At 27.6% G+C, this 24961-nt stretch overlaps 5 protein-coding genes across 5 annotated transcripts; 1 reads left to right on the top strand and 4 right to left on the bottom strand.

The window, feature by feature from the left end:
- Positions 1 to 2997: 2997 nt before the first annotated feature.
- On the top strand, positions 2998 to 4312 carry OCT59_027757 (uncharacterized protein; the record flags this gene model as incomplete). Its single annotated transcript, XM_025312814.2, has 4 exons — positions 2998 to 3070; positions 3163 to 3584; positions 3673 to 3682; positions 3906 to 4312. The coding sequence occupies 4 exons, from the start codon at positions 2998 to 3000 to the stop codon at positions 4310 to 4312; spliced, it is 912 nt and encodes a 303-aa protein (XP_025188685.2).
- A 223-nt stretch (positions 4313 to 4535) lies between these two features.
- On the bottom strand, positions 4536 to 6928 carry OCT59_027758 (uncharacterized protein). The gene is made up of 3 exons (XM_025312815.2): positions 6766 to 6928; positions 6548 to 6697; positions 4536 to 6464 (listed from the first exon to the last, which is right to left on the bottom strand). Exons 1-3 carry the CDS (start codon positions 6901 to 6903, stop codon positions 4800 to 4802), a joined length of 1953 nt encoding a protein of 650 aa, XP_025188686.1. The 5' UTR covers positions 6904 to 6928; the 3' UTR covers positions 4536 to 4799.
- A 2606-nt stretch (positions 6929 to 9534) lies between these two features.
- Positions 9535 to 10897, bottom strand: OCT59_027759 (uncharacterized protein; the record flags this gene model as incomplete). Its single annotated transcript, XM_066137209.1, has 3 exons — positions 9535 to 9757; positions 10230 to 10545; positions 10714 to 10897. The coding sequence occupies 3 exons, from the start codon at positions 10895 to 10897 to the stop codon at positions 9535 to 9537; spliced, it is 723 nt and encodes a 240-aa protein (XP_065993620.1).
- A 2948-nt stretch (positions 10898 to 13845) lies between these two features.
- On the bottom strand, positions 13846 to 14163 carry OCT59_027760 (uncharacterized protein; the record flags this gene model as incomplete). Its single annotated transcript, XM_066137210.1, has 2 exons — positions 13846 to 14046; positions 14113 to 14163. The coding sequence occupies 2 exons, from the start codon at positions 14161 to 14163 to the stop codon at positions 13846 to 13848; spliced, it is 252 nt and encodes an 83-aa protein (XP_065993621.1).
- Positions 14164 to 23510: 9347 nt separating this feature from the next.
- OCT59_027761 (uncharacterized protein) lies at positions 23511 to 24688 on the bottom strand (the record flags this gene model as incomplete). The annotated part of the gene is made up of 5 exons (XM_066137211.1): positions 24605 to 24688; positions 24355 to 24538; positions 24114 to 24217; positions 23911 to 24015; positions 23511 to 23837 (listed from the first exon to the last, which is right to left on the bottom strand). The coding sequence occupies exons 3-5, from the start codon at positions 24165 to 24167 to the stop codon at positions 23511 to 23513; spliced, it is 486 nt and encodes a 161-aa protein (XP_065993622.1). The 5' UTR covers positions 24168 to 24217; positions 24355 to 24538; positions 24605 to 24688.
- Between the last annotated feature and the right edge of the window lie 273 nt (positions 24689 to 24961).

The following is a 24961-nucleotide window of genomic DNA, read 5'->3' on the forward strand; positions in this document are numbered from 1 at the left end:
ACCACCTACTAATCTAATTCAAATAAAACCATCCTGACCATATTTTCCTTCATCGTTTCGTTTAAAATAGAACTCTACAGCAATACTAGTCATATGCATTCGAATATTTTTAATACAAGTAGAATATCACAAATTTCTCTTTTTTTGCCTCAAGACCGGAACGATTATCCATGCATGGAAAAAGCAATAATTCGAAGTGTTGAGCCCCCATCTAAAAACATCTATCCACTTTCTTAATAATAGGACTTAAGCATCACTGTGGCTATTTATTTAATATTAAATCTTGTTTTCATGCAGCTTATTACTCTAAGAATATTATATCTGATATAAATGACGTTGTAATTTTATATTATCATAAAAATCCTTCATGAAAGAATTTAAGGAGTCAAATAACCTTCTCTCTTGGTCGGAACGTCCGTTAAATTCAAATATATAAAATGATATTTCAAATAATAACTTTTTCTAGTTTCTAGGATTGCTTTCATTTCACCAACAATCATTCACCGAAAATTATCTCACCAACAAATAGTCACAATGTTTCGCCGACGATCATCGGTTTAGAGCTAGGGTTAGGTAAAGAAATTAAGGTTAGAATAGAGCTAAGGATCAGTGGATCAAGATTCAAAACTGTCGGTGAAATGAACCAGACCTCTTTTTCTATTGGCGATTGTTCAGGATTGGCAAGAAAATATTACTTTTGATTTTCCTGGATTATCCAGAAAACGAAAATATCAAATATTTTAACTGAACATATATTTACGTCATTATTAACAAAGATATTTTACATTTGCAAAATTAAGTTTCGATCAACCGATTGGAAGGTTTCTAATCAAAATCTTTCAGTTTATCCTACGTCATGATACATTATGCAGCATACTGTATATATACACTCTGCACATATGATATATGCTTTGTCAAAAAAAAAAAATGATATCAGATTTATCATAAACTTTAGAAAAATCTTTTTTTTTTGGCAATAACACCTCTAGAATTATTCCATGATATGCTACTATACGAACATGAAAACATTAAAAATTTTATAATTCTGGTTATATGAAAAATCGAAAGTTCTGTTACATAAGTTTATACGGTACGTGGGTTCTTTGCAATATCTTTATGTCACGAGAGTTTGGGAAAGCATATTACAATATTAAAAATAATTTTTGACTCCAAATATATTTTTTTCTGTGAATTCAGTTGTGATGCCATCTTTTTGGTATGAAAGAAATAGAAAAAAAATATGATACGGTTATTTATAACTTCTTTTATTTTGGTATATATAACTAGTTCAAATTTCCGTTTGATTTTTATTATAATACCAATTTATTTCGAAAAGAATTTCCTAATGCTTTATTTGATTCAGAAAGCGATTTCATTTTGGGCTTAAAGAATGTGATCAAATTAAGAGGATACAGTAAAATAACAACGATAACAAAATTATATCAATATTACATTCTAGTATTAAAATATGATAACGCAGAACCAAATTTTGTTGTACATGAATGTATTTCAAAATTCGAATCATTGATAAATATCAAAGATCCTAATTCCAGAGTAATTAATATGCAAAAATGATTATTAAAGAAATGGACCTGAGAAGGAAAAATCTTGAGTTAAATTTTCCGAATTACTTACCAAAGTTCTCCCAATCGAAGAAATTATATTAGCGAATGGAAATGTAGTTAATCCTTTGTTTCCTCAAATATGCCAGTTATACCTTATAATGATTATATATTAAATGAAGCTCAAAAAATAAAAGATAAATTATCTTCATCATACATTGGAATTCATTGGAAATTAGAAACAACACCTGAATTATTACCAAAATGTGTTCAAAGTCTTATTAAATATTATATAAAGTTATGAAAGGAGGAATTAACAATATTTATTTGTCCTCTTTCATCATCGTTCACAGTCTAGTACATTTAAAGAAATCATCATGAAGCTATAAGAACATTAAATTAAACTTACAAAATAAATATCTGGGCTTCATTAGAGAACCTTGAACAATTAAAAATATAATAAATTAAATGGTTCTGGGATACAAGAAATTTTGGATAAATTAATTTGTGTACATTCAAATTTTTTTATATATCGGGACCAAAGGGTTAGTCGAGAGTTTCATTTACTCAAAATATTGCAGTAATAGAATAGAAATAATGATCGTAGTTTATTATTAAATATAATTGATAAATGGAAATTAGGAATTGTAAACCTACATATTTACTTATATTATATTTAAATTACGATCAACCGAAGAGGCGAAGACTTGTAATAGGTAACGCAAATATGTGTGTGACTTTGTCTCCCTTTTCTTTGTGTCATAAACCCATAATGCATTGATGCCTAGACTTTAATATTTATAAATCATGGATCAACAAATAATAATTCTTAGGCTAGAGTCCATTTTTCCGAATCAGTTGTTATCATAATTTTATATTTAGACTCTTGTTTGTAAAGTTAACATCATCTGCCGATTACTTTTTGATTACCGCCACATTAAAAAGAATTAAAAGAATTCGATGCGGAGCAACTTTTAGGCATCAGGAATTAATATATAATACACTAGAAGTTCTTTGGCTTAGTTCCCTGCCGCTGATATATTTGATTGCGTAACACGCCATATAGTTTAGGTTTTCTAACAACAATGCAACCTAAATTTTAATAAAAATATTGTTTGTGTTATTTAAAATACCCTTTTTTATCAACATAAATAGTTGATCGTTTCATGCTCCCACATCCTTTTGTGCAAGGAGATATTTACGATTATGAGAATCATCCGTTGTATTAACAAGGTTACACGACTTTAGATGTAATTTGTAGATCAAACAAATTATTTTTCATTTCATGAGTTGTGTGTTACAAATAACCGTTTTATTACAATTAATTTTATTGTCATTTGCCTTTTATAAATTTTTTCTTAAATATTCTCGCTTTTTTTTTAGGAAAAAAAAAAGGAAAAAAAAAAGAAAAATAAATAAAAAGAATATTTCAAAAATGAAACAAGAATCGCCCACTACACTTGACATTGGAATTCAGCAACATAAACAATTTATTGATACTCCAAAAGGTAAAAATAATAATTTTTTTCAAAAGAAAATCTTTTTTTTTATAAAAACGCCAATCGATATTAAAATAAATTATCAAAAAACTTTTTAATAGATGTTACTAAGAGTAATAAAAATGTTAAAGATACCACGGCTGCAAGTTTAATTGACAAAAATGTTGGTAATGATAATAAAAATAATAATGAAAATAATGATAATGATAATCCCCAGCCAATTGATAAAAAAATTTCAGAAGTACAACCAATGGTAATAACAAACGGAACTGATATCAAGACTGTTGCCATGACGAATGGGAACGATCAAAATTCTATAGATAATAGTAATAATAATAATAATACTAATAACAATAAAAGTAATAATAAAAGTAATAATGTTAATTCTAATAGTAAAGAAGAATTAGATGATATGCCTAATAAAGAACTTCTAAGCAAAATTTCAGAAACTTTGGCCGAATTTTATGGTGGTGGAAAGGATTATGATGAATCAGAAGAAGCACAAAAGGAACGGCCACGCTCGGTAAATCTCTGATTTTAATTTTCTCTCTTTTTTTTTTTAATAAAAACATGTTTTTAACATCTTTATATATTGAATTAATTCATTATAGTGCGCAAAAGGTAAATTTTAAAAATTCTTTTTATTTTCTTTGTTATGCCATACAAATAAAATTTTAGTTTCTTTGAGCATAGGCAGTTCCACCTTTGTCAAGTAATTTGTACGAGATAGATTATTATGAAACCTTATTAAAAATTATTCAGAATGTTAAATAATTTATTTTGTATGGTTTAAAGATTAGCAAATTTATTCTAATTTATTTCAATTCGTTTATTGTTCATGTAGTATCTAACATTACCTTAACTAATGAAGAAGAAGGAGAAGGAGAAGATATTGTTAACAGCATATATCCTGAAATAAAAATTCGGGATTTTGCATTTCCTACAGATGATCCTCGACATTGGGGCCAAAAAATTATTGAAGAGGAGGAAGAAGAAGAAGATAGTGAATATGTTAATAGACGTGCACGTGCATTATATGATTTTGTAGCAGAAAATTCGAGTGAATTAAGTTTTCATGAAGGAGATATTCTTTTGGTGCAATGTCGACAATATGATGGTTGGTTAATGGCTAATTTAGGCGAAGAAACTGGTTTAATACCTGAAAATTACGTTAAGCTTTTAGATGATGATGATGATGATGATGATGATGAATATGGTAATTGGGCTGAAGAAGGAAATAATGATGAATAATATTTTGTATGTCTTTTCTTCTTTTTCTTTAGTTGAGTGAAAACACATTTGTTAAAAGTTAATTCTTATTTTCATGCTTGTCTGGTTACAAAGTTTGGAATTGAGAATAACTGTATATAATTTATTTTTATTTTTTTTATTTTTTTTAAAAAATTTCTTTAGTAATTTCTAATATTTATTTTTTTCCGGGTAATTTGATGTAATTAAGTTACTATTTTTTATTTGAAATTTATTTATTATAATAGACATATTGTCTATTACCAAAATTTTTTCTTTATTTATTTTATAATTAGATCCTTTAGCTTGTGTTTGTATAATTACAAAAAAAAATTGTATTAAAATTATAGTAATTTATTTAATAAAAACCAAAATAAACGACTTTCAGTAGCCAAAAGAACGAAATTCAACATGTTTAATTGAGATAGGTAAATGAAATATATAAATATAATCGTACAATAAACTAATAAACACATGATTTTACAAAAATTTATGATTTTTGAACAATATCAATTAAAACAGGAATAATAGAAGGATCAGCTAAAGTACTTAAATCACCTAATTGATTGGTTTCTCCAGAAACAATTTTTCTAAGAACACGCCTCATAATTTTACCACTACGAGTTTTAGGTAAATCACTAGAAATATAAATCTTCTTTGGAGCAGCAAAAGGTCCAATAACTTTCCTAACTTGTAAAACCAATTCGCTAACATCAGTTCCACCTTGATCAGGTTTAAGGGTACAAAAAGCATGTACACATTGACCTGTTAAATCGTCATGTACACCAATTACAGCAGCTTCTGCAACAGATTGATGTGAAATTAAAGCAGATTCAATTTCAGCAGTAGATAAGCGATGACCTGAGACACTAATAACATCATCTACACGACCTCTAATCCAATAAAAACCATCATGATCTCTACCAACTCCATCCCCAGTGAAATAATAACCTTTATAAACATTTAAATAAGTATCCATATATCTATGATGATTATTATAAACGGTTCTTGCCATCGAAGGCCAAGGATTTTTAATTACCAAAACTCCTTCGACATCATTCCCTTCAAGTTCTTTTCCTGTTTCGGCTTCTAATACTGCAGGTTCAATACCAAAGAATGGGAAAGTAGCAGAACCTGGTTTCATTGGAGTTGCTCCCGGTAGAGGTGTGAGGACGATAGAACCGGTTTCCGTCTGCCAATAAGTATCAACTACTGAACATTCTTTTCTTCCTACTACTTCATAATACCATTCCCAAGCTTCAGGATTAATCGGTTCCCCTACGGAACCAATAATTCTAAGACTAGATAAATCATGACCTTTAACATAATCATTACCAAATCTTCTTAATAATCTAATTGCAGTTGGTGCAGTATATAATTGAGTAATTTTATGTTGAGCAACAACTTCCCAATATCTACTTGCTGTAGGATAGACTGGTGTGGACTCGAATAATACTGTTGTGGCCCCATTTAGTAATGGCCCATATATGATATAAGTATGTCCTGTAATCCATCCAATATCTGCCATACATCCATAAACATCATTTTCTTGATAGTCAAAAGTATATTTAAAAGTAATTGCCGCTCCCAGTAAATATCCTGCTGTAGCATGAACAACACCTTTAGGTTTTCCTGTTGACCCTGAAGTATAAAGTAAAAACAGTGGATCTTCTGCATTAACAATTTCAGGTGGACAATAGGGTCGATGTTTTTCCAATTCCTCATGCCACCATAAATCACGCGGAGCAGAGAATGGAACTTCAGATCCGGTACGACGAAATACGAGTACGTGCTCAACCGTAGAACATCCTTCTAATGCAACGTCAACGATCTTTTTTGTGTGGATGGTTTTACCCCCACGTCTTCCTTCATCAGCTGTAATAACTAGTTTACTTGAGGCATCGATAATACGACTACGTAATGCTTCAGAAGAGAATCCGGCAAATACAACAGAATGGACTAGGCCTAATCTTGCACATGCCAAGAATGCTACCGCAGCTTCAGGAATCATGGGCATATAAATGGCCACTGTATCACCTTTCTTTAATCCTAATGACTTTAAGGTATTGGCAAGACGACTAACTTCATGTAATAATTCTCCGTAAGTTATACGACGAGAATTTCCTGGTTCATCAGCTTCATGAATAATTGCAACCTATTATAATAGTAAGTACCGACACGAAAAAAACATTAATACATATCAATGCAAAGGATATGTTTAAGAAATTCGAAAATTACCTTATCGGGATTGGCAAGAGCGTGTCTATCAATACAATTATAAGAAGCATTCAATTCACCTTCACGGAACCAAGCTACATCCCCATGCTCAAGTCCGCCAGTCAGAACAGTTTCGAAAGGTTTATGCCAATGTAGAAGTTCCTTGGCTTGCTATTAATAATTTAAATTTGATTAATATCTATACAATAAAATATATTTGAACTAATGTTAACACTTACTTTTCCCCAGAATGCTTGAGGGTCCTTGATACTCTCTTCATAAATTTTTTTATATTTCTCAAAGGAATCGATATGAGGTTTAGGACATTTTGAAGAGTCTAAAAGACGCGAAGGAACTTGATGAACAGTGTCAGACATGACTATTTTTTTTTCGTATTTGAGTGTGAAATCTGGGGGGGAGAGAGGATTCTTATTTATATCTATTAAAATCTGTATACACAAAATTTGTACTAGATTATCCAATCCAAATATTTTATCAATGACCAGCAGAAATCTGCAGCTTGTGACTTAAATTTAATTGCAATAATTAATTACTAAATTTACATATAGCTTTATTAAAACTAATTTAGAATAACTTATTATCTTTATTAATAAATTACAATAAAAGTCGAGTAAATATTGTTTTAAATTTGCTAAATTTGGATAATTGCGTTGAGAATACCACAGTTTTCTTTATGTTTCAGTCCTTCATTGCTCAAGATGTACGGCCAGACGGGAGTAATCAAAAAAAAAGACATTGATTATAGTTTTCCAAATAAATATGCATCATGTATGAATTCGTTAAAATGTACCGTATTTACCGAAAATGAATTTGTTCCCGTCACTTTTCATCTTTATTTTGTTTTTTTTTGTACAGGCGAAAAGATATGAATAAGATAAATTAGGCTAACTACTTCCTATATGGTTAATTTTACTTTTAATGCCGGTCAAAGTTGATTGAAGACCTATTGTTAATTACAAAAATCTACCCTTTTTTTTATCTTATTTAGCTTTTATCAAATCAAATAGTTAAATGTATAAGTATTTATATATTTATTAAAAATACTATTAGTAATATTAATTTTTTTTATTTCCTATTAATATAAATTTTACTAATTATTTAAAAAATTATAAAAGCACAAAAAAAAGTTATAAAAAACCCATCTGGTATAATTGTATAGCTAGCATATTCTTATAAAAAGATATTATTAGAAATATTTTTTAATTAAAACAGAATGCTGTAATACCTTTCCTTTATCTATTAACTTATCTAAAAATTCTGATTATTTTTATAAAAAAATATTATAAATATTTTTTAATTAAAAATACCAATATTTTTTTCTTTTTATCTTAATATATTTTATTAATTTATTCAAAAATGCTAGCATCTTTTAAAAAAAAAAATAAAAAGAAATATTAAAATAAAGACATTTTAATAAATAGTTTTATTTAATATTATATAATACAAGAAAATTAAAGGAAAAAGAATTATAATAAAAATTTAAATATATAATAAAGATAATTGACCAATAGTATTTAATATAAAGTATTTGTTTAAATTTAATCGTTTGGCAAAAATAAGAAAAGTAGGTTATTTATAAAATACTAATACATTTTTTAATTATATTTAATTTTATATAAATTAGTTTACTTAATTGTTTAAAAAAATCTAATATTTTTTATAAAAAACATTTTTTATACAATATATACAACTTAGTTATAACAACTAAAATTGATAAAATTTAAATTACTACTAGTCTACTTACTTAAAAAAAATGATAAATATAAAGTATAATCATACAATGATAAAATAAAACAATTTTAATAAAGTTATAATTTTAAATTTTTTATAAAATGTTTTTTAATAAAGTAATAACAATTCAAAATTAGAATATTTTACTATTAAATTAAATATTTTGGCCACTTTACTCTGATTAAAATTATATGTAAATCTGGCTAAATCACTTTTAACTATATAAATTTAGCTAAAAATATATAAGTATTGCTAAATATCATCATTGATAATTGTTACTTTATCAGAATTAGAATAGAATTTTGAGCAGAATTAAAAATATCATGAAACTTTACCCATCAATATTTGCTAATGCTGATGCAGTAAAAATCACCTGCAATGAGATTTAGCAATATCCAAAATATATATAAGTCTGGTCAAAATTAAAAATTATAATCTAAACTAAACTATATAAATCTAACCAATAAAATTGCAAGTTTAATATATTATATAATATTTTAAATTTGGCTGCTTAAAAATTTTTTGTTGTAACTAAATTATATAATTATATTATTTAAAAGAAAAATTTTAAATATAAAAAAAAAATAAAGTTTATTTTTTTTAAAAATTTAATATTAAAATTTAATATTTTTTAATTATATTAAAGATTTATATTATTAATATTCATCTATTTGATTTTTTATATAAATTAAATAATTAATTATATATATTAAACAGTTATTTTTATATAAATTTACAAAATAAAAAAAGATTTACTATATTTAAATTAAAAAAGCTGTTTTTCAGATAATTTTTTAAAAACTATAAAATTTTAATTGTTTAATAATCTTTTTATTTTATTGATTGATATCTGACGATGTATTATCTATATCGTATAACCAAAATTTTTTTTAACAAAAATTTTAAAATTTTAGGCTATTTTAATTTAATTATTTGTTTAATATATCCTTTTCCTTTTTATTTTTTTAAAAATCTGGATTTTATTAATATATAGTTTAAAGGGTTTTGCTAAAGATCACCAGTGGTAACCGTCACTAGTGGTAATTTTCACTACATGTGATTTTCACTACACATGATTTTCACTACATGTGATTTTCACCAGTAGTGATTTTCACTATTAAAAATTTTTTGTTTGACGTGATTGATTTTTTATGGTTGATTTTTCGTATTTATTTTTCTGACTAAAATCTTTACAATTTTTATTGTATCAAATTATCTTGAAATGATTTATTTATTGTATTAAAAACTAAAAATATCTAGTTTGATTTATTTGACTTATTCTTAAGTCTACAACTACGAGCATTATGTTCAACAGCTTTGCAATAACCACATGAATATTTTACACCACTTCCTTTTTCCTTTTGTATCTCTATACTATCATTATACTGAGAAGATTCACCTGGCTTATTGTATTGTTGTCTTGAACGCTGGATTGCCACTTTCATTTGTTTATCAAAAGCCTCTTCCGATTTACTAATCCTATACAAAAAAGAACAATAAAAATTTAAGTTTTATTATTAAAGGATCTATTATAACAAACACATTAAGTTGGATATACTTACACATCTTGCTGTTGTAAATCCTCAGTGGTGGTAGTATGCATTTTGCCTTTACCCTTATTAATGTGTCGTATTGGCACACAAACATTTTTATTAAGATGTTTGGTAGTTGAACTTTCTAATTCATTATTTAATTCATTATTTGTATATTCGTTAATTGTAATGTTTTTTTGTTTCATTGGTTGTTTATCATTAGCTGTAATCTTTATTATTGCATGAGATTTGCTAAATTTAATTCCCAAGAAGTAAATGGCGCATTAGCCATATAAAAAAAATATTATTTAACAATAAAATAAAAAAAAACCTAATAGCTTACATGGTTGTATGCATATTTTCATTATGATAGTGTTTATTTTCTAATGTACTCTTTATACGCTTCTTTTTAGGAGCACCCTTTAGACAAAGGCTCTTTATAAGGATTGCTAATATTCAAAAGGTTTTCCTTATTGGATTCATTCTCTTGATTAACATAAATTTCTTTTTTCTTATCTTTGATCCAATGTTGTAAAAGCCTATTCAACTCGTTTTCACAGCTATTTTCAAGAGCTAAATTTAAAGCCTTCTTTGCATATCCAAGTCCTTGACTATACTTTACTTGATTAGACAAATTTTTTTTGACAGTCTCTGAAAATACTTGAATATGACGAATTTCATTCAACATATTAAAATTCATCTCAATTTGGTGTTCGTATACAACTTCACTATCACCTGACGCATTATTGCAAACAATAATTGCAGCTTCTTTTTGGGATTTATATGTTATATCAATGTACCATCAATTTGGAATAAGACCAACATGAAATATGGCCTTATTTGAAGCAAGCATCACTGAAAAAAAATGACGACAAACAATTCCTCTTGTTACAAGATACATACATGTGCACAAGTGATTAGCATTTCCATAAACAACCACGAAGTGTTCTTTATTTTGTTCGATGGTTGAGACATGCCATACCTCATGAATACTTTCTTGATCAATATATGTAATTAAGGAAGCCAAATTTGATAATACAGATTCATAATTATCTTCGGCAAATTCTATATTACTGGCCTCTTCCATCGGATCAGAATCATATCCTTAATCAATGCTACCAGACTCATCCATCAGATCAGAATCATATCCTTGATCAACCATGCTGGTCTTTTTAATTAAGTTGGATTCTTTATCGATAAAGTTTAACTACAATATTGGATAAGATTAAATCAACTCATATATCTATACCATGAACTAGCTAATAACAAATTTATACCTCATGATTAAGTAAATCTTTCCAATCCTTAATTCTTTTAGTACGATAAAGCAAGCTCTCATTCATTTGACTATGTTGTATCTTCAATACTCGTGGTGTAAGATACTTTTTAATAATTACATCAATCCGTTTAAAGAATCTGTTAACAATATTGGGTAATCCTACAGTTGGATTTTTATGGCTTTGTTCTTCTAACCGTTCAAATTGTTCTTCTTTATCGAGTTGCAACTGAATCTCTGTATTCAGTTTGAATAATGTTGTAGAACTCCTAACAGATCACTTAATCAACGCATTGTAACTTTTAACACGTGATGTTGATTGGATCCCAGCATTAAAAGATCGATGGGTGTAGCATAAAGCCCAGCTAGTCACATCAGTACCGCATTCAATATATTTTCGCGCTGCTGAAAAGTTAATAAGAAGGTTTTGCCATCAATTTTCAAATTCATCTTCAGAAAAACTATTACGGCATTTATTCCATTCCACTATAAAATCAGAATATTTACTATAAAGCTTTCCTTTTAAGTTTTTCTCAAGATTTTTGTGTATGTGCCAAATGCAATAGTTGTGTTTTGTTGAAGGCAATGTTTCATGAACAGCTGCAACCATAGTAGGATTTGCATCCGTAAACAATACTCTTAGTGCAAGATCATTAGTGGCCCGTAATAAACACTTAAGGATCCATTAGTAAGTTTCCTTGGTTTCGTCTGACATAACAGCAGTTGCAACCATCTGGGAGCATGTATAATTATCCACAACAATCATAAGAGATAGATACATACGATACTTATTTGTTTGTGATGTATTATCATAAATCGCAACATCATGAAATCTTTGCCATAAATCAATTTGGGATGGCCTCATCCAAAACAACCTGGTAAGATGATTATCTTCCCCTTCCAATCTTACCTCAACAAACCAGCCATGTTCTTCGTGTTGCAGCTGTATTAATCTGTTATATATTTCAGCTGCATCAGTCTTTACTATTTTCCCGCTACGCTAAAAAATACATATCGCATTGTATACATTTTTAGGATAAATTCTTGCATCAGGAAAACGTTTTTGGAGTCCATGAATGATTGGACCTGCACTACAACCAATATTAACAAGAAATTCGACCTCTTCAAGCATTTCTGGACTGAGACGATAAAATTTTGATGCCATATCTCTTATATTTTCAATTAAGGGATGGTTGTGCTCCTTGCATAATGAGGTAATACGTATAATACCACTAGAAAGGTAAAGGTTAACTTTCCAAAGGCAGTTTTTCTTTACACTTTCATGCTCACAGTTGTCTTCTATATCTGCTTTCTTTCTTGCATGATATTCACGAGAATTCTTGCACTCAAATGTACGACTTATTATTTCGCCATGTTTATTTCTCCCAAGTCGACGCTTTAAAATCTCAAAACCAGTTTCTGTTGCATGTTTCTCAATTTGTCTTTCAGCTAGATCCCAGTCTTCGAAGGTATCTCTTGAAAGAGCAAGAACTTTAATAACTTATGACAAAAAACATATTGTACAATCATATATTGTATAGTATATAATACCTATTTCAAGCTTAAATGCTATATTATCATCAAATTCTATACTCTCGCTATCTGTACTTTTCACACTCGACAAGATGCTTTCACCCTCAACCTCTGTACTCTCACTATCTGTACTTTCCACATTTGACAAGTCATTTTTGCCCTCAACCTCTTCAAAGGCGTCTCCTAAATGAAAAAAAATTTTAATAACTTTTAATGAAAAAACACACATTATATTCATATAATTATTGTATACAATACCTACTTTAAGCCCAAACACTACCTTATCATCAAAATCTACTATATTCTCACTGTCCGTACTTGCTTTGTTCGCAATCTCCTCAAATTCCTTCTGTAAGGAGTTAACGTCAGCAATCTCCTCCTCTTCTGAGGAATATACTACTAAAAAAGGACGTTTAGGGCTTTTGTCCATTATAAATTTGTGCTATGTGTTGATTTTATTTGGTTCAAATCAGAGAACGACCCTTTTTTGTCATTATAACTGTGATGTGTTGTTTTATTTAGTCCAATAAATTAGAGAGAGCGCGTGAAAACTCTTTTTAAAAATCATACGTACATGTGTCACATGGTCGCATGCGATCAAATTTTATATCAAAATTTTAGCCGATCACTGATCAATTTTCGAATTTTAAATTTTCTATTAAAATTGAATGTGGTGACGGTCACCGCTGGTGATCTTTAGCAAAACCCTAGTTTAAATATTTATTCTAAATTTAAATTATTTAAATTACAATTTTCCAAAATTTTCTGAATTTTTTCAAAATATATTATATTTATTTGTTTATTATAGACCTTCTCTTTTTCCTCAAACTTTTCATAAATTCTAAATATTAAACAAACAATTAAATTAAAGTGACTTTATTATAGTTAATATTAAATTAATAATTATTAATATATTTATTATTTAAATCAAAATTTTTACAATTAGTTTTTTTTTTTTTAAAAAAACTTTATTATAGATGCGATCATGTCCCTATTATAATCACGCTTACTTACATATATAAACTTACAAAATATAAGACAAACAAATACATATAAGAATTAAGCATTATGAAACAAGACTACTTTTTATAAAGAACAAGTCGACCTATCACCTAAACGATCACATCATAGTTAAAACCCATGATGCAACCTCAAATTCAAAGGTGACTGTCATGATCTACCTAAAAATTTGCCCAATGACCGCCTCGATGGAATGCCAAATCATTTCATTTATTCCAATTACTTTCTAACATCTTACAGCCAACATCTTTAACACCCACTTCAGTGCGTTTACTATGTGACTTAGCTTTTTTATCTTTACCGCTAATACCGCACCGCTTTTCTTCCTTTATTTGTAACTCATTCCTTGGTTCCCAAATAAGCACTTTGAATTCCAATAAAGCTCTCCCAGTTATTTGTTTCAGTACCTTATACAACAATTTTTCTTCAGTTATTTTATAGTACCTTAATAATTCTATTAACTAACAACTAACTTGATTCTTCATTAAAAATGTAAAATCATATAAACACCCAATATCCCACATACTTAGCTCATTAATTTTACCTTTTAATTCTTGTATATCTATATTATCTTTTGAATACTCCTGTATAATTTTCACTAAACTACACGTTATAAATAACGTGCATGTATGATTCTTTCTTTATTAAAAAAGCTGTATGTACATACTATCGGATACAGAATGATAAATTTTTACAATTAGTATTTTTAACTTTAACTAAAATTATAACTAGTATTTTAAATTCTAATTAAATTATAATTTTTGGTCAAAATTAAATAGTAATAATTACTAATAATAATAATTACTATTGGTGAAATTTAGTAATATTTATATAAAATAATTAAATTTTTTTTTTAAAAAAAAATAAATAATACTTATTATATATAATACAATTATATTTAATAATAGTAGAGGTCAACTATATTTTTTATCTACTGATCTTTTAACCATTTTCTTAGCAAAAGTTACTATAGAAAATTTAAGTTTTTTTCATTTGAATAATGTAAGATATTTTTTAATAGTTTAAAAACTTTAAAGAGTTTCTTTTAAGATTTGTTTAAATTTTAAATTCTTAGTTTTGGTAAAACTACAGATGGTGATCAAAAGTATGCGGACATTTTTTAAAATAAAAATTTCATATAAAATAATATAATAAAAATAAAATTTATTAAGTAAATATATTAATCTGATTGTCCTTTATTAATTTTATGTAAAAAAAAATTATATATTAATAATTAATACTATATCCATTTGCAGCAATAACTGCCTCAATTCTCTGTGGCATGCTATCAATTAATTTTTTATAATATTCTGGAGGAATATCATCCCACGCATCTTTAACATATTTCTCAAGTACTTTGATATTAGATGGTGGTGGGTCACGTCGATGCACCATTGCTTTCATTTCTGCCCACATGTTCTCTATGGGGTTCAAATCGGGGCTTTGTGCTGGCCATTGAAGCACCACAATTTTGGCATCTTCACGGGTGGCCATAGCGACTTTTGAACGATGTGGTGGAGCATTGTCTTCTTGAAAAATTCCATTACCCTGTGGAAAATGCTCATCCAAAGTAGGTACAACATAGTTTTGAATAATTTTAGCATGAGTTTGACCTGTAACTGAGCCTTTTAACGGAACAATTGGTCAGCCCACGCCAGGAGAAACAACCCCAAAACATTCTGCTAGGACTGTGTTTAACGGTAACTGCAATACAATCAGGATTCAATTCTTCTCCTGGTTCACGCCAAACCCTTCCCCGACGACCTTTCTGAAATTGTGTAAAAGTGCTTTCATCTGAAAAAAGCACTCTTCTCCATTTTCTTGTTGTCCAATCTCTGTGCGCAAGAGCCCATTCAAGACGAGCCTGACGATGTGCTTCTGTCATTGCAGGTTTATGACGGGAATACAGGCACTAAGTCCAACCTTTTTGAGGTTTCGGCGTATGGAAGCACAGAACAGGTTGCTTTTTACGAGCTGTCCAAACAGTTGCAAGCTTTTTTGAACAAAGTCGACGATTTTCACCATTTTCTTTAACAAAAGCTTTGAGTTCTTGTCGTGCTGGTGAGTCAAAGAGTGGAGGGCGACCTGATTTTTTTTTTTGGTGTGAAAGAGCCAGTTTCACGAAAATGTTTAAGTACATCATAAACAGCAGTTTTACTACACCCCAAGTGTTCTGCAATTAAACGGCCCGATTGTCCACAATTATAACCATAAATAATCGCATATCGGGTTTTTGGGGTGAGTGGCTTCATATTTGGTGAATGTTTACTAAAAAAAAAACATTGGGGAGGTTTTTATTATGATATAAGGCGTTAAATGACGTATTGTTTATATTACGTCATCACGTGATGATCGGCATAATTTTGGCAAATTAAAATGTCCGTATACTTTTGATCACCATCTGTATATATTAAAAGCAGCTTTTACCAAAAATATTTTTATTTTTGCAAAATTTAAACTTTTACTGTATTTCTAAAAGTTTTAACAACTATATACTGGATAGCTAGATTTTAATACTTGTATTGTGTAAAATTTTTCTATTAGTTTTTTATTTTTTAAAAGTAATACAAAGGTTTTTTTATAAAATACTAATTAAAGTAAGAATAATTATTTAAAAAGCAGACTTTTTTAATCATTAGTTAATATATAAAAGGTAAAAATAAAAAAATTTTAATTTTTTTTTTCTCTAGTTTTTTCTTTAAGTTTTCTGTGAATATTATAATTAATATTACTAGAAAAACTAAAGAATTTTAGCAAATTGATAAAATACTAAAATAGTGAAATTTTGCCAAAACTATATGAAAGTTTTATTAAAAAGTTATCAAAACTCTAGAAAAAACAAAACCTAACAAAACTTATTATAAATGGCAAAATTACTGAAATTTTGTTAAAATTATAATAAAACTATAGTAAAATCTCAAAGAAACTAATTGTAAAATTTTGAAGAATGAATTGATTAGCAGAGAGTTTACAAAATATAGTATTATTAGTTTATTAGTTAAATATTTAATTTAGTCTAATATAAATCATTATATATTAACTGAATTATTTTTATAATTTGAATTAAAGTACTATTTTAATAAAAAGATAAAGAAATTCTATAAGAATTATAAAGAGATTAAACTAACTTTAATTAATTTATTTATTATGCTTATTTTATATTTTTAGCAAACTAATAAATCTAATACCTACCTTTTTATACTTATCATAAAAAAATTATGCGTTTTTACACTTATAATTTAATTCAATCTTAATAATAGTATTCTTAAAAAAAGAAAAATAGCTTTTTATTATTTGTTAAAATAATTCTAACTCGCATATATTTAAAAATCCAATAATATTCCAATTTAATACTTTTTTTTAAAGTATTTATGTAATACTTTAAAGAATATTGATTTGAATTTACATCTAAAATTAATAGTTAATCAATATATAATTATAATAAATGCATTTGAGTACTAGTATTATTGTATACTATATTACTAAAGGAAATTCTTATTCTAAAATTATTTTGTCACATAAATACAGTTATACAAATAATTACTTATTATATTATATTTATTCAGAAACATATAAAAAGAGATAAAGCAAAGTAAAAAAATAAATTAATTTATATAATAATTATATATAAATATGAAATATACTATATTATTTTAATAAAAAAACTATAGTTCCAAAAATTCAGTATACATACTCACAATTATTATTCAAATTTGAGAAATCTATACTATTATCCTTTCTTTTGATAGTAACTGAAAATATTCAGATTTAAAATGGTCAATTTTTAGTAAATTATATGTACAGTCGCCTCGGAAAGTATTGCACGATCACTTACAGATGGAGGTCATAATTATTCAGCCACTATGATTATCCTAGTATCTAGTGATCTGAATTTGATAAATAAAAGCTCATTGGATTTGTCACATCAAGATGAGTCAAATGTTAGTTGTGTCATATCTTTAAGATCAATAAATGCCGAGATATACCTTAAAACATTCTTTACTTGAAAATTCTTCAGAATTCTGAATTTCACAAAATCAGGAATATCTCACTATTCAATGGTCCGATTTTAATGATCAAAGGCTCATTGGATTTGTCTTATCGAAAAGCGTTGAATGATAGCTGGATCATGTGTATAACATTAGTATATCACAGGTTAATATCCAAAACGTCCAAAATATGTTTTAATGCACACTTTAGCATATATTGATTTTAGAGGTATGTGCCAAGCACCATTCAACTCATCTTGATAAGACGAATCCAATGAGCCTTTGATCGTCAAATTCGGATCACTGGGTGTCAAGATAATCACAAGTGGCAAAATTATTATAACCTTCATCTTAAGCCAAAAATCAGCTAAAATTAAATAAAATTGCAACTACTGATTTACCAATAAATTTATTTGGTTTAAACCAAGTAAAGAACAATTAGAAACGATCCAATATATTGCCCAGAAGTGTGACTCCCTCTCAAGAGCTGTAGGTGAACTTAAAGCTGTAATGAAGGAAAAATAAAAATTTAAATAGTTCTGTTTTTGAAAAGGCTGCCACCCTGGCATTGTGAAAATTTGTTGTAGTATGAGAAGTAAACTAGATATAAACTTTTTATTAATACATATACTAGTGGAAAAATATGAATATTTTTATTTTTGTCTTAATTTTCAAATCGTGCGATACTTTCCGAGGTGACTGTACCTGTTATTCTATAACTATATTCATTACTTATATTCTGAAAATTTAATAAAGTATACATGCTGCCCAAATTATTTTGGGATGCCATAATTATAATTTGGGATGCCATAATTCATTCAATTTATATATAATTTACTATGTAAAGTGCCAAAATAATTTGGGATGCCATAATTGAATTTGGGATTTTACTTATAATTACGGCAGCCCAAAATAATTTGGATGGCATGTATATAATAAAGTCTTTATTGTCATTCTTCTAGAATTTTTTGTTAATACAATAATAACTGAAAGACATATTATTATCTGTCTTAAAAAAGATAAAATAAAAAATTATTTTCAATGTCAAACAGTTTCAGAAAAATACTTCACATAATTATATATTATAAATTTTATCTTTTAATTTAATTTTAATAATTGATATTTTTAAATAAGATAAAATTGTTTAAATATACAATAGTTTAAATATTAATTTGTATTTCAATCTTTTAAAAACTTTCAGAAATTAAAAGAAAACATTAAATAAAAGACTTTTACTAACAGTTAAATTTGCCATGAATTTATCTCTAAAAGCCTATAATAAAGATAATAAAAGTACATAAGAGCTAATAAGAGATTTGAAGATTAAGGTAAACCCAGTATAAAATTGTAAAAATATAAATAAATTGAGAAATATAATAGAAAATAATATATTGCATTAGTATAAAATTTATTACCTAAAATAAAAATAATAAAAATGAACCTTTATATTTATTAATATAATCTATATATAATAATTTGTTTATTTATTATTGAATTAAAAAGATTTTATATCAAGCCAATAAAATTGATATACTGTAAGTGCTAAAATAAGACTAATTTATATTCATTACTATTCTGATGCTTATACTAATAATAAAAGCAAACTGAATGATAAAATACCAAAATGGTGAATTTTTTCCATTTGAATTTCATCATTAGAATCTAACAACAACAACAATAATAATTAATAATATTAACAATAAAATCTATATCTATATCTATACTTCTATATCTATATCTATATCTATATCTATATCTATCTATATCTATACTTCTATATCTATATCTATATCTATATCTATATCTATATCTATATCAACAGGTGGACATCCTTATATCACCTTGCCAATCATTTGCCGATCTTATAGTAAATTGGGTGATATCAGACTTTAAAGTTTTGGCCAAAGTCACAGAAGTTTGGCCGAAGCTTGAAACTTTTATAGGTCATAGTTTAGCTTATTTAAAATCAATGGCTGAAGTAATCATTCCTAATTTTAGGTAATTAAGAAGTTATGGCTAAATTTATACTTGCAATTATATTTGCTATAATTTATATAATAAATAGAAAATTTTCAAAATGCAATTTCTTAATCAATTTGACATAAAAAATTTATGAAATTACTATTAAAATGTTTGTCTTGACAAGATGAATCTAAAAAGTTATAAAACATTAAAATTTAATCACTGGTTGTCACAATATTATTAAAATAATTTAATTTTCAAATTATTATTAAAATTCAGCCCATTTTTGGGTTTTAGTTAATTTTTGGATTTGAAAATATTAATTTTTGGACTTTGGATGAATTTTGATAACAAATAAAATTTATATAGTTAAATTTGCAAAAAAATGGCATTTTTTATGTGATAATATTAAAATAGATGATCGGCAAAATGATCAGCAATAATGTAATAATATAAGGATATCCTAGCAGTATTACATATACATATCTATATCATATCTTATACATACCAGTGTTAGCGGCAGCCGTTTTACCCGTTTGGCGCGTGAAATAAATGCCAATACCGCTAATAAAGTATTGGTATTTTGTTATTTCGGAAAATTTGGCCAGGGTTGGCCATTGGCCATTTTGCCATTTTAGCCGGCCAAATCGGCCAAAAAAATTCTTGGCTAACGGCGAAATGCCAACGCTATACATCTTATATAATAATTGTTTTTGTGTGTAATCGTAATGTTTAGACTACCCTGTATAAATAAATTTAAATTACGTAACATTGCTCCTATTGGGCACTTTATCACGTGACATTACACTAACTTCCAAAAAAGGAAAATTTACTTCCCATCAAAATAGGGAATTTTGGTTTCACAAATATTCTATAAAAGGAAATTTCTATGCCAATCACATAATTCTGGCCAGAATTAATTGTTACATGCAGGTCACGCTTTTTATATGTATGTATACGGTATACCGTTGCAAAGTAATAGATTAACGGCTAGTATAATCATGATAATCATAATAATAATAATGATAATAATAATAATGTAAATATTATTGCAGTATAATTGTATTAATAATAATAAATTTATATTAATATTATTATCAGTAATATACATATATATAATAAATAAAAAAATACTTTTCTATTTCTTCTGAAAGTAAACAGTAGAAGAATACTACTTTGAAAAGTAGTAGTACTATTACTAATAAAGTTGCTTGCCGAAAATAAAAAGGCTATTATCGAAATGGTAAAAATAATTTCAACATTTCGATATGATGAAATGACAAAATTATTTTATTATTAAAATTGATTAAAATGCAAATGACGAAATGGAAAAATAATTTCGACAATTTCGACATGATGAAATTCACTAATTTTGACAAGCAACTTTAATTACTAATAATAAAGCTAAAAAGCTAAAAAGCAACAATTACATATACTGAAAAAAAAATCTTGAAAATTATGACAGAATATGACAACAGGGCGGACATCTCTATTTTATCACGATTTTGCTGATCATTTTGCCAATCATTTGTCCAATATTGTCACAAAAAAATACTGTTAAAGTTTATTTTTTTTACAAACTCTATATAATAATGTATAAAATTTTGATTTTATTTACTTTATTTATATACTATTAATAAATTAATTTATAAAATAGTTCATGAAGATTTTACTAAATATTAGCCTTATATTAACCTTAATAATTGCAAGTATTCTTTTAATGATAACTTTTTGTTTATTAAAAATTATTCATGTTTATTTTAGCCATAGATTCTTGAATACTTAAATAATATATTATAAAAGTTTCAAGTTTCACCTGAATATCTGTGGCTTCTCCCGAAGCTTCAAAGTCAAATTAGCAAATGATAGGCATATGATTTGTAAATACTAATTATTGAATATTTTGGCCTAAATCTAACTTTGGCACTACATTTTTTTTTACCACAATAATTTTATAGTATATTTTTGATAACCTAAATTACCAAACAAAATGATTATAAATTTTTTTTGAGCAAATATGGCTTTGCTTGAAGCCCTCAAAAAACATGATAATCAATATATATGATCGGCAAATGATCGGCAAGGTGATAATTAGCATGTCCGCCCTGTTGAATATGACCCTTCTTTTAAAGGATAATATTCACAAAATAGTTATTTATAATAATGTTTTTTTTAAATAGTCCTAATTTAATATTCTAAACTACTTTAAGAAATGGGTTCATATAATAGCAATAAAATTGAAATTACAGAAGAAATACATCATGTTTACTGTATCAATAAATTTCTTCAAGTCAGTTTTAAGATACTGAAACAATGGAGTATAAACTGCTTCATTAGAAAATTGCCTGTATAATAGTTTTCAGTAATCTGAGATCTAAAACAATGCAAAGAACCCAAAAAATTCTAGGCTGTCTTAATAAATATTCCTGAATCTATGATGATAAATATATTATATTTTACTGAAAATCTAGCTCAATTACTACTTGCATCTACAGAATGCAAAGCTTTCAAGATAGTTTAAGACAAGGCATACTGTAAATTAATAATGTATTACAACTCTTGGATGGACCTGAATAAGGTTACTAATATGAATTTCACTTTACAAGAATTTTCAGGTATATGAAAGAGATACTTAACACCAGTCATGAATAGGTCTAAAAATAGACCACCAAAGAAAGATTTTTACTACAAGCAGAACTAAGATAATGATCCAAAAGTTGTATATAAGAATTCAGGTAACAAAAAACAGAAGGGCAAGTCTTTTGGAAAAAAACTTTAACGGTTCAGATAAACATGGTTTTGGCTGAAATTAAATACTAATTAAATTCTTATTAAGAAGACTGAAAGGAAGACTGTACAAATTTGGTAAGCTATAGGCAGGGCAAATGGAACACTATAGTGATTACTTCATACCTGAATAATTTTTTAAACCCTTTAATTTTTACCCTGACTTTTTTTGTTATTACTCCTTTTATTTTGTTTTTAGCTTCAGGGTTCATGTTGCAGTTACAGTAAGTCACCAGAAGGAGGGTTCCCCTTTAAGAAAGAATTGTTTCAAACAACACTTACTCCCCTAGCTAGAGTTTCCAACTGACAGTACACTTATGAGGTCTTTGTATATATGATGGAAGGTTTAATGCTTAATGAATTAGAATAAATGTAATTTGTTCTTAATTTATTCGTTTTTCTATTCTAATAAAGTATTAAATGTGCTGCAGCCAAAATAAATAAATAAATAAATAAATTATGAAATATTTCATTACACTAATATTATTATGTATATATATACAGTATATATAAAAAAAATATAAATATTGCTTATAAATCAGCTAACAATATTCTAAAATCATTTGATATAGACCGTAAACGTCAAGATCTGATTCTATGATCACCATATGATTGCATGATATTGACCGTAAAATATCAAATACTATTCACAAATCGGGCATCATAAAATCGCCCTTAAATATCCACAAATCAGACGAATATAACCAAAAATCACCCGGTATATTTGCAAACAGGTTAAGACTATTTTTATTAATTTGACTTGTGTATTTAGCCAAAGGCATTGTTACATTCCTCAGTAAAGGTGTCCATATTCACGTTCAGATATAGCTTGGAGCAAAGTATCATTTTTATATAAGAAGTAGAAGTGTTGGAGAAGGTGCTGAACATAAATTAAGTCGTTTGATGCAGTAGAGTAATTGATTAAAATTTCGCCCAGGCATCTGCCTAAAGATTCCAAGTCTCTTATATGTTTAAACTTATCTAAAAACTGCATGACACCTTCCTCACAATTGACTAGAAACTTATCAATTGTTCTTCCCTTGGTAAAATTTACTGCCTTTATCTCCTTGTCTTGAAGTTGATTTGCGATAAATATTTTATAATCAAGGGGCAAATATTTTGTACAAACTGTATTATAAAAATTTATCACCCAATTGATATGGTGCCTCATCTCGTTTGTAGTCTAGCACGTCCATATAATCATAAATAAGCTTGTCACCTGGTAAAACACGCATTTGATATGCTTTTAGAGCATCACTTGCAATATCTTGTCGTTTTTTGGTCGTTGGCTTTTTATTTTCAACTTCCTTTGTAGATGTGCTCGATTCGGTCGTTTTGTCCTTCGATTCATCAGTCAGAATATGAACACTCATCGGAAGTTTCGCGAAAAACATTTGTGAGCGAAACAGTCTTTTATTTTCAACTTCCTTTGTAGATGTGCTCGATTCGGTCGTTTTGTCCTTCAATTCATCAGAGTCAGAATATGAAACTCATCGGAAGTTTCGCGAAAACATTTGTGAGCGAAACAGGTACTATTTCAGAATCGGAAGATGAACGCTCATCATCATCATATGATAAATAGCTCCTTTGTCTTTTTGGTAAAGATACTTTCACAGATGGGTCAATTGATTTTTTATTCTGCAGATATAATAATCGTCGTTAAAAAATACTCACATAAAATTCGAGACATTTAAATTATGTTTTTTTGTGGACAAAAATTTAAGATATATACCGACCCTTTTTCTTTTTTCGTGATTCAAGTGGTTCTTCTTGAACTCGTTTGCGTTCATTCACACGGGTTTCAATTCTTTTTGTAACATCTCCCTGTAGTGCACGATAGCTGATAAGGAACAGACAATAAGTAAATGGTGGTGCACTGGTACAGTCATCAAGAAGCAAGCAGCCTTTCCCGATGCAAGCAAGCAGCCTGCATGGTAATTGATGAGGCACATCATGGAATATAACGAGTATACTTGCCGTGAAATCTCGTCTCCACTTTAACAGCTTGACTACCGACATTTCGTCATATTGTTTGCCGATGGTGTCCAGTCTTTATTGTATCGATCATGCTCCGTTTCTTTTCTTCCAGACCACCTACCTACTCGTAAGCGGAAATCCAAGAACTTCATGAGAGAAGGCTCATCTGTATTCTTCCAAAACACTAAATATTTACAAACGACCCGGTTAAAGCATTGTCATAAGAAATCACTTCTATAGTTTGTCTTACCACTGTATTTCAGAGCGTTTAAACATAGTGCATTGTACACGAAATAATCAATATACGGTATATGTAGAAGAGAAGGAATTATACATATGAACTCCGTGATAGATTTACAGATCTATATAAAAATCATGATAATAAGTCACATGATTCTCATCGTTAAAATTTGATGGACGAAAATTTAGAGGAAGTATTTAATGCGAGTCCCAGCATCAAGTTATTTCTTTCTCACATTTACGAAAAATATCTATAACTCCACACTCTTTTACTATACTAGATTTCCGAAATAAATTATCCCACTCATATTTACAAATTTTTGTCTATCTATATCTCTTCCAAACACACAGACTATGTAATCTCGAA

The sequence above is a fragment of the Rhizophagus irregularis genome, chromosome 7, assembly GCF_026210795.1.
Source record: "Rhizophagus irregularis chromosome 7, complete sequence".
Lineage (NCBI taxonomy): Eukaryota > Fungi > Glomeromycota > Glomeromycetes > Glomerales > Glomeraceae > Rhizophagus > Rhizophagus irregularis.

Coding starts and splice junctions, on each gene's coding strand:
- OCT59_027758 (XM_025312815.2), bottom strand. CDS start 6,903: ATGTCTGACACTGTTCATCAAGTTCCTTCGCGTCTTTTAGACTCTTCA. Junction 6,698..6,765: donor CTCAAGCATTCTGGGGAAAA/GTAAGTGTTAAC, acceptor AATTATTAATAG/CAAGCCAAGGAACTTCTACA. Junction 6,465..6,547: donor CTCTTGCCAATCCCGATAAG/GTAATTTTCGAA, acceptor CTATTATAATAG/GTTGCAATTATTCATGAAGC.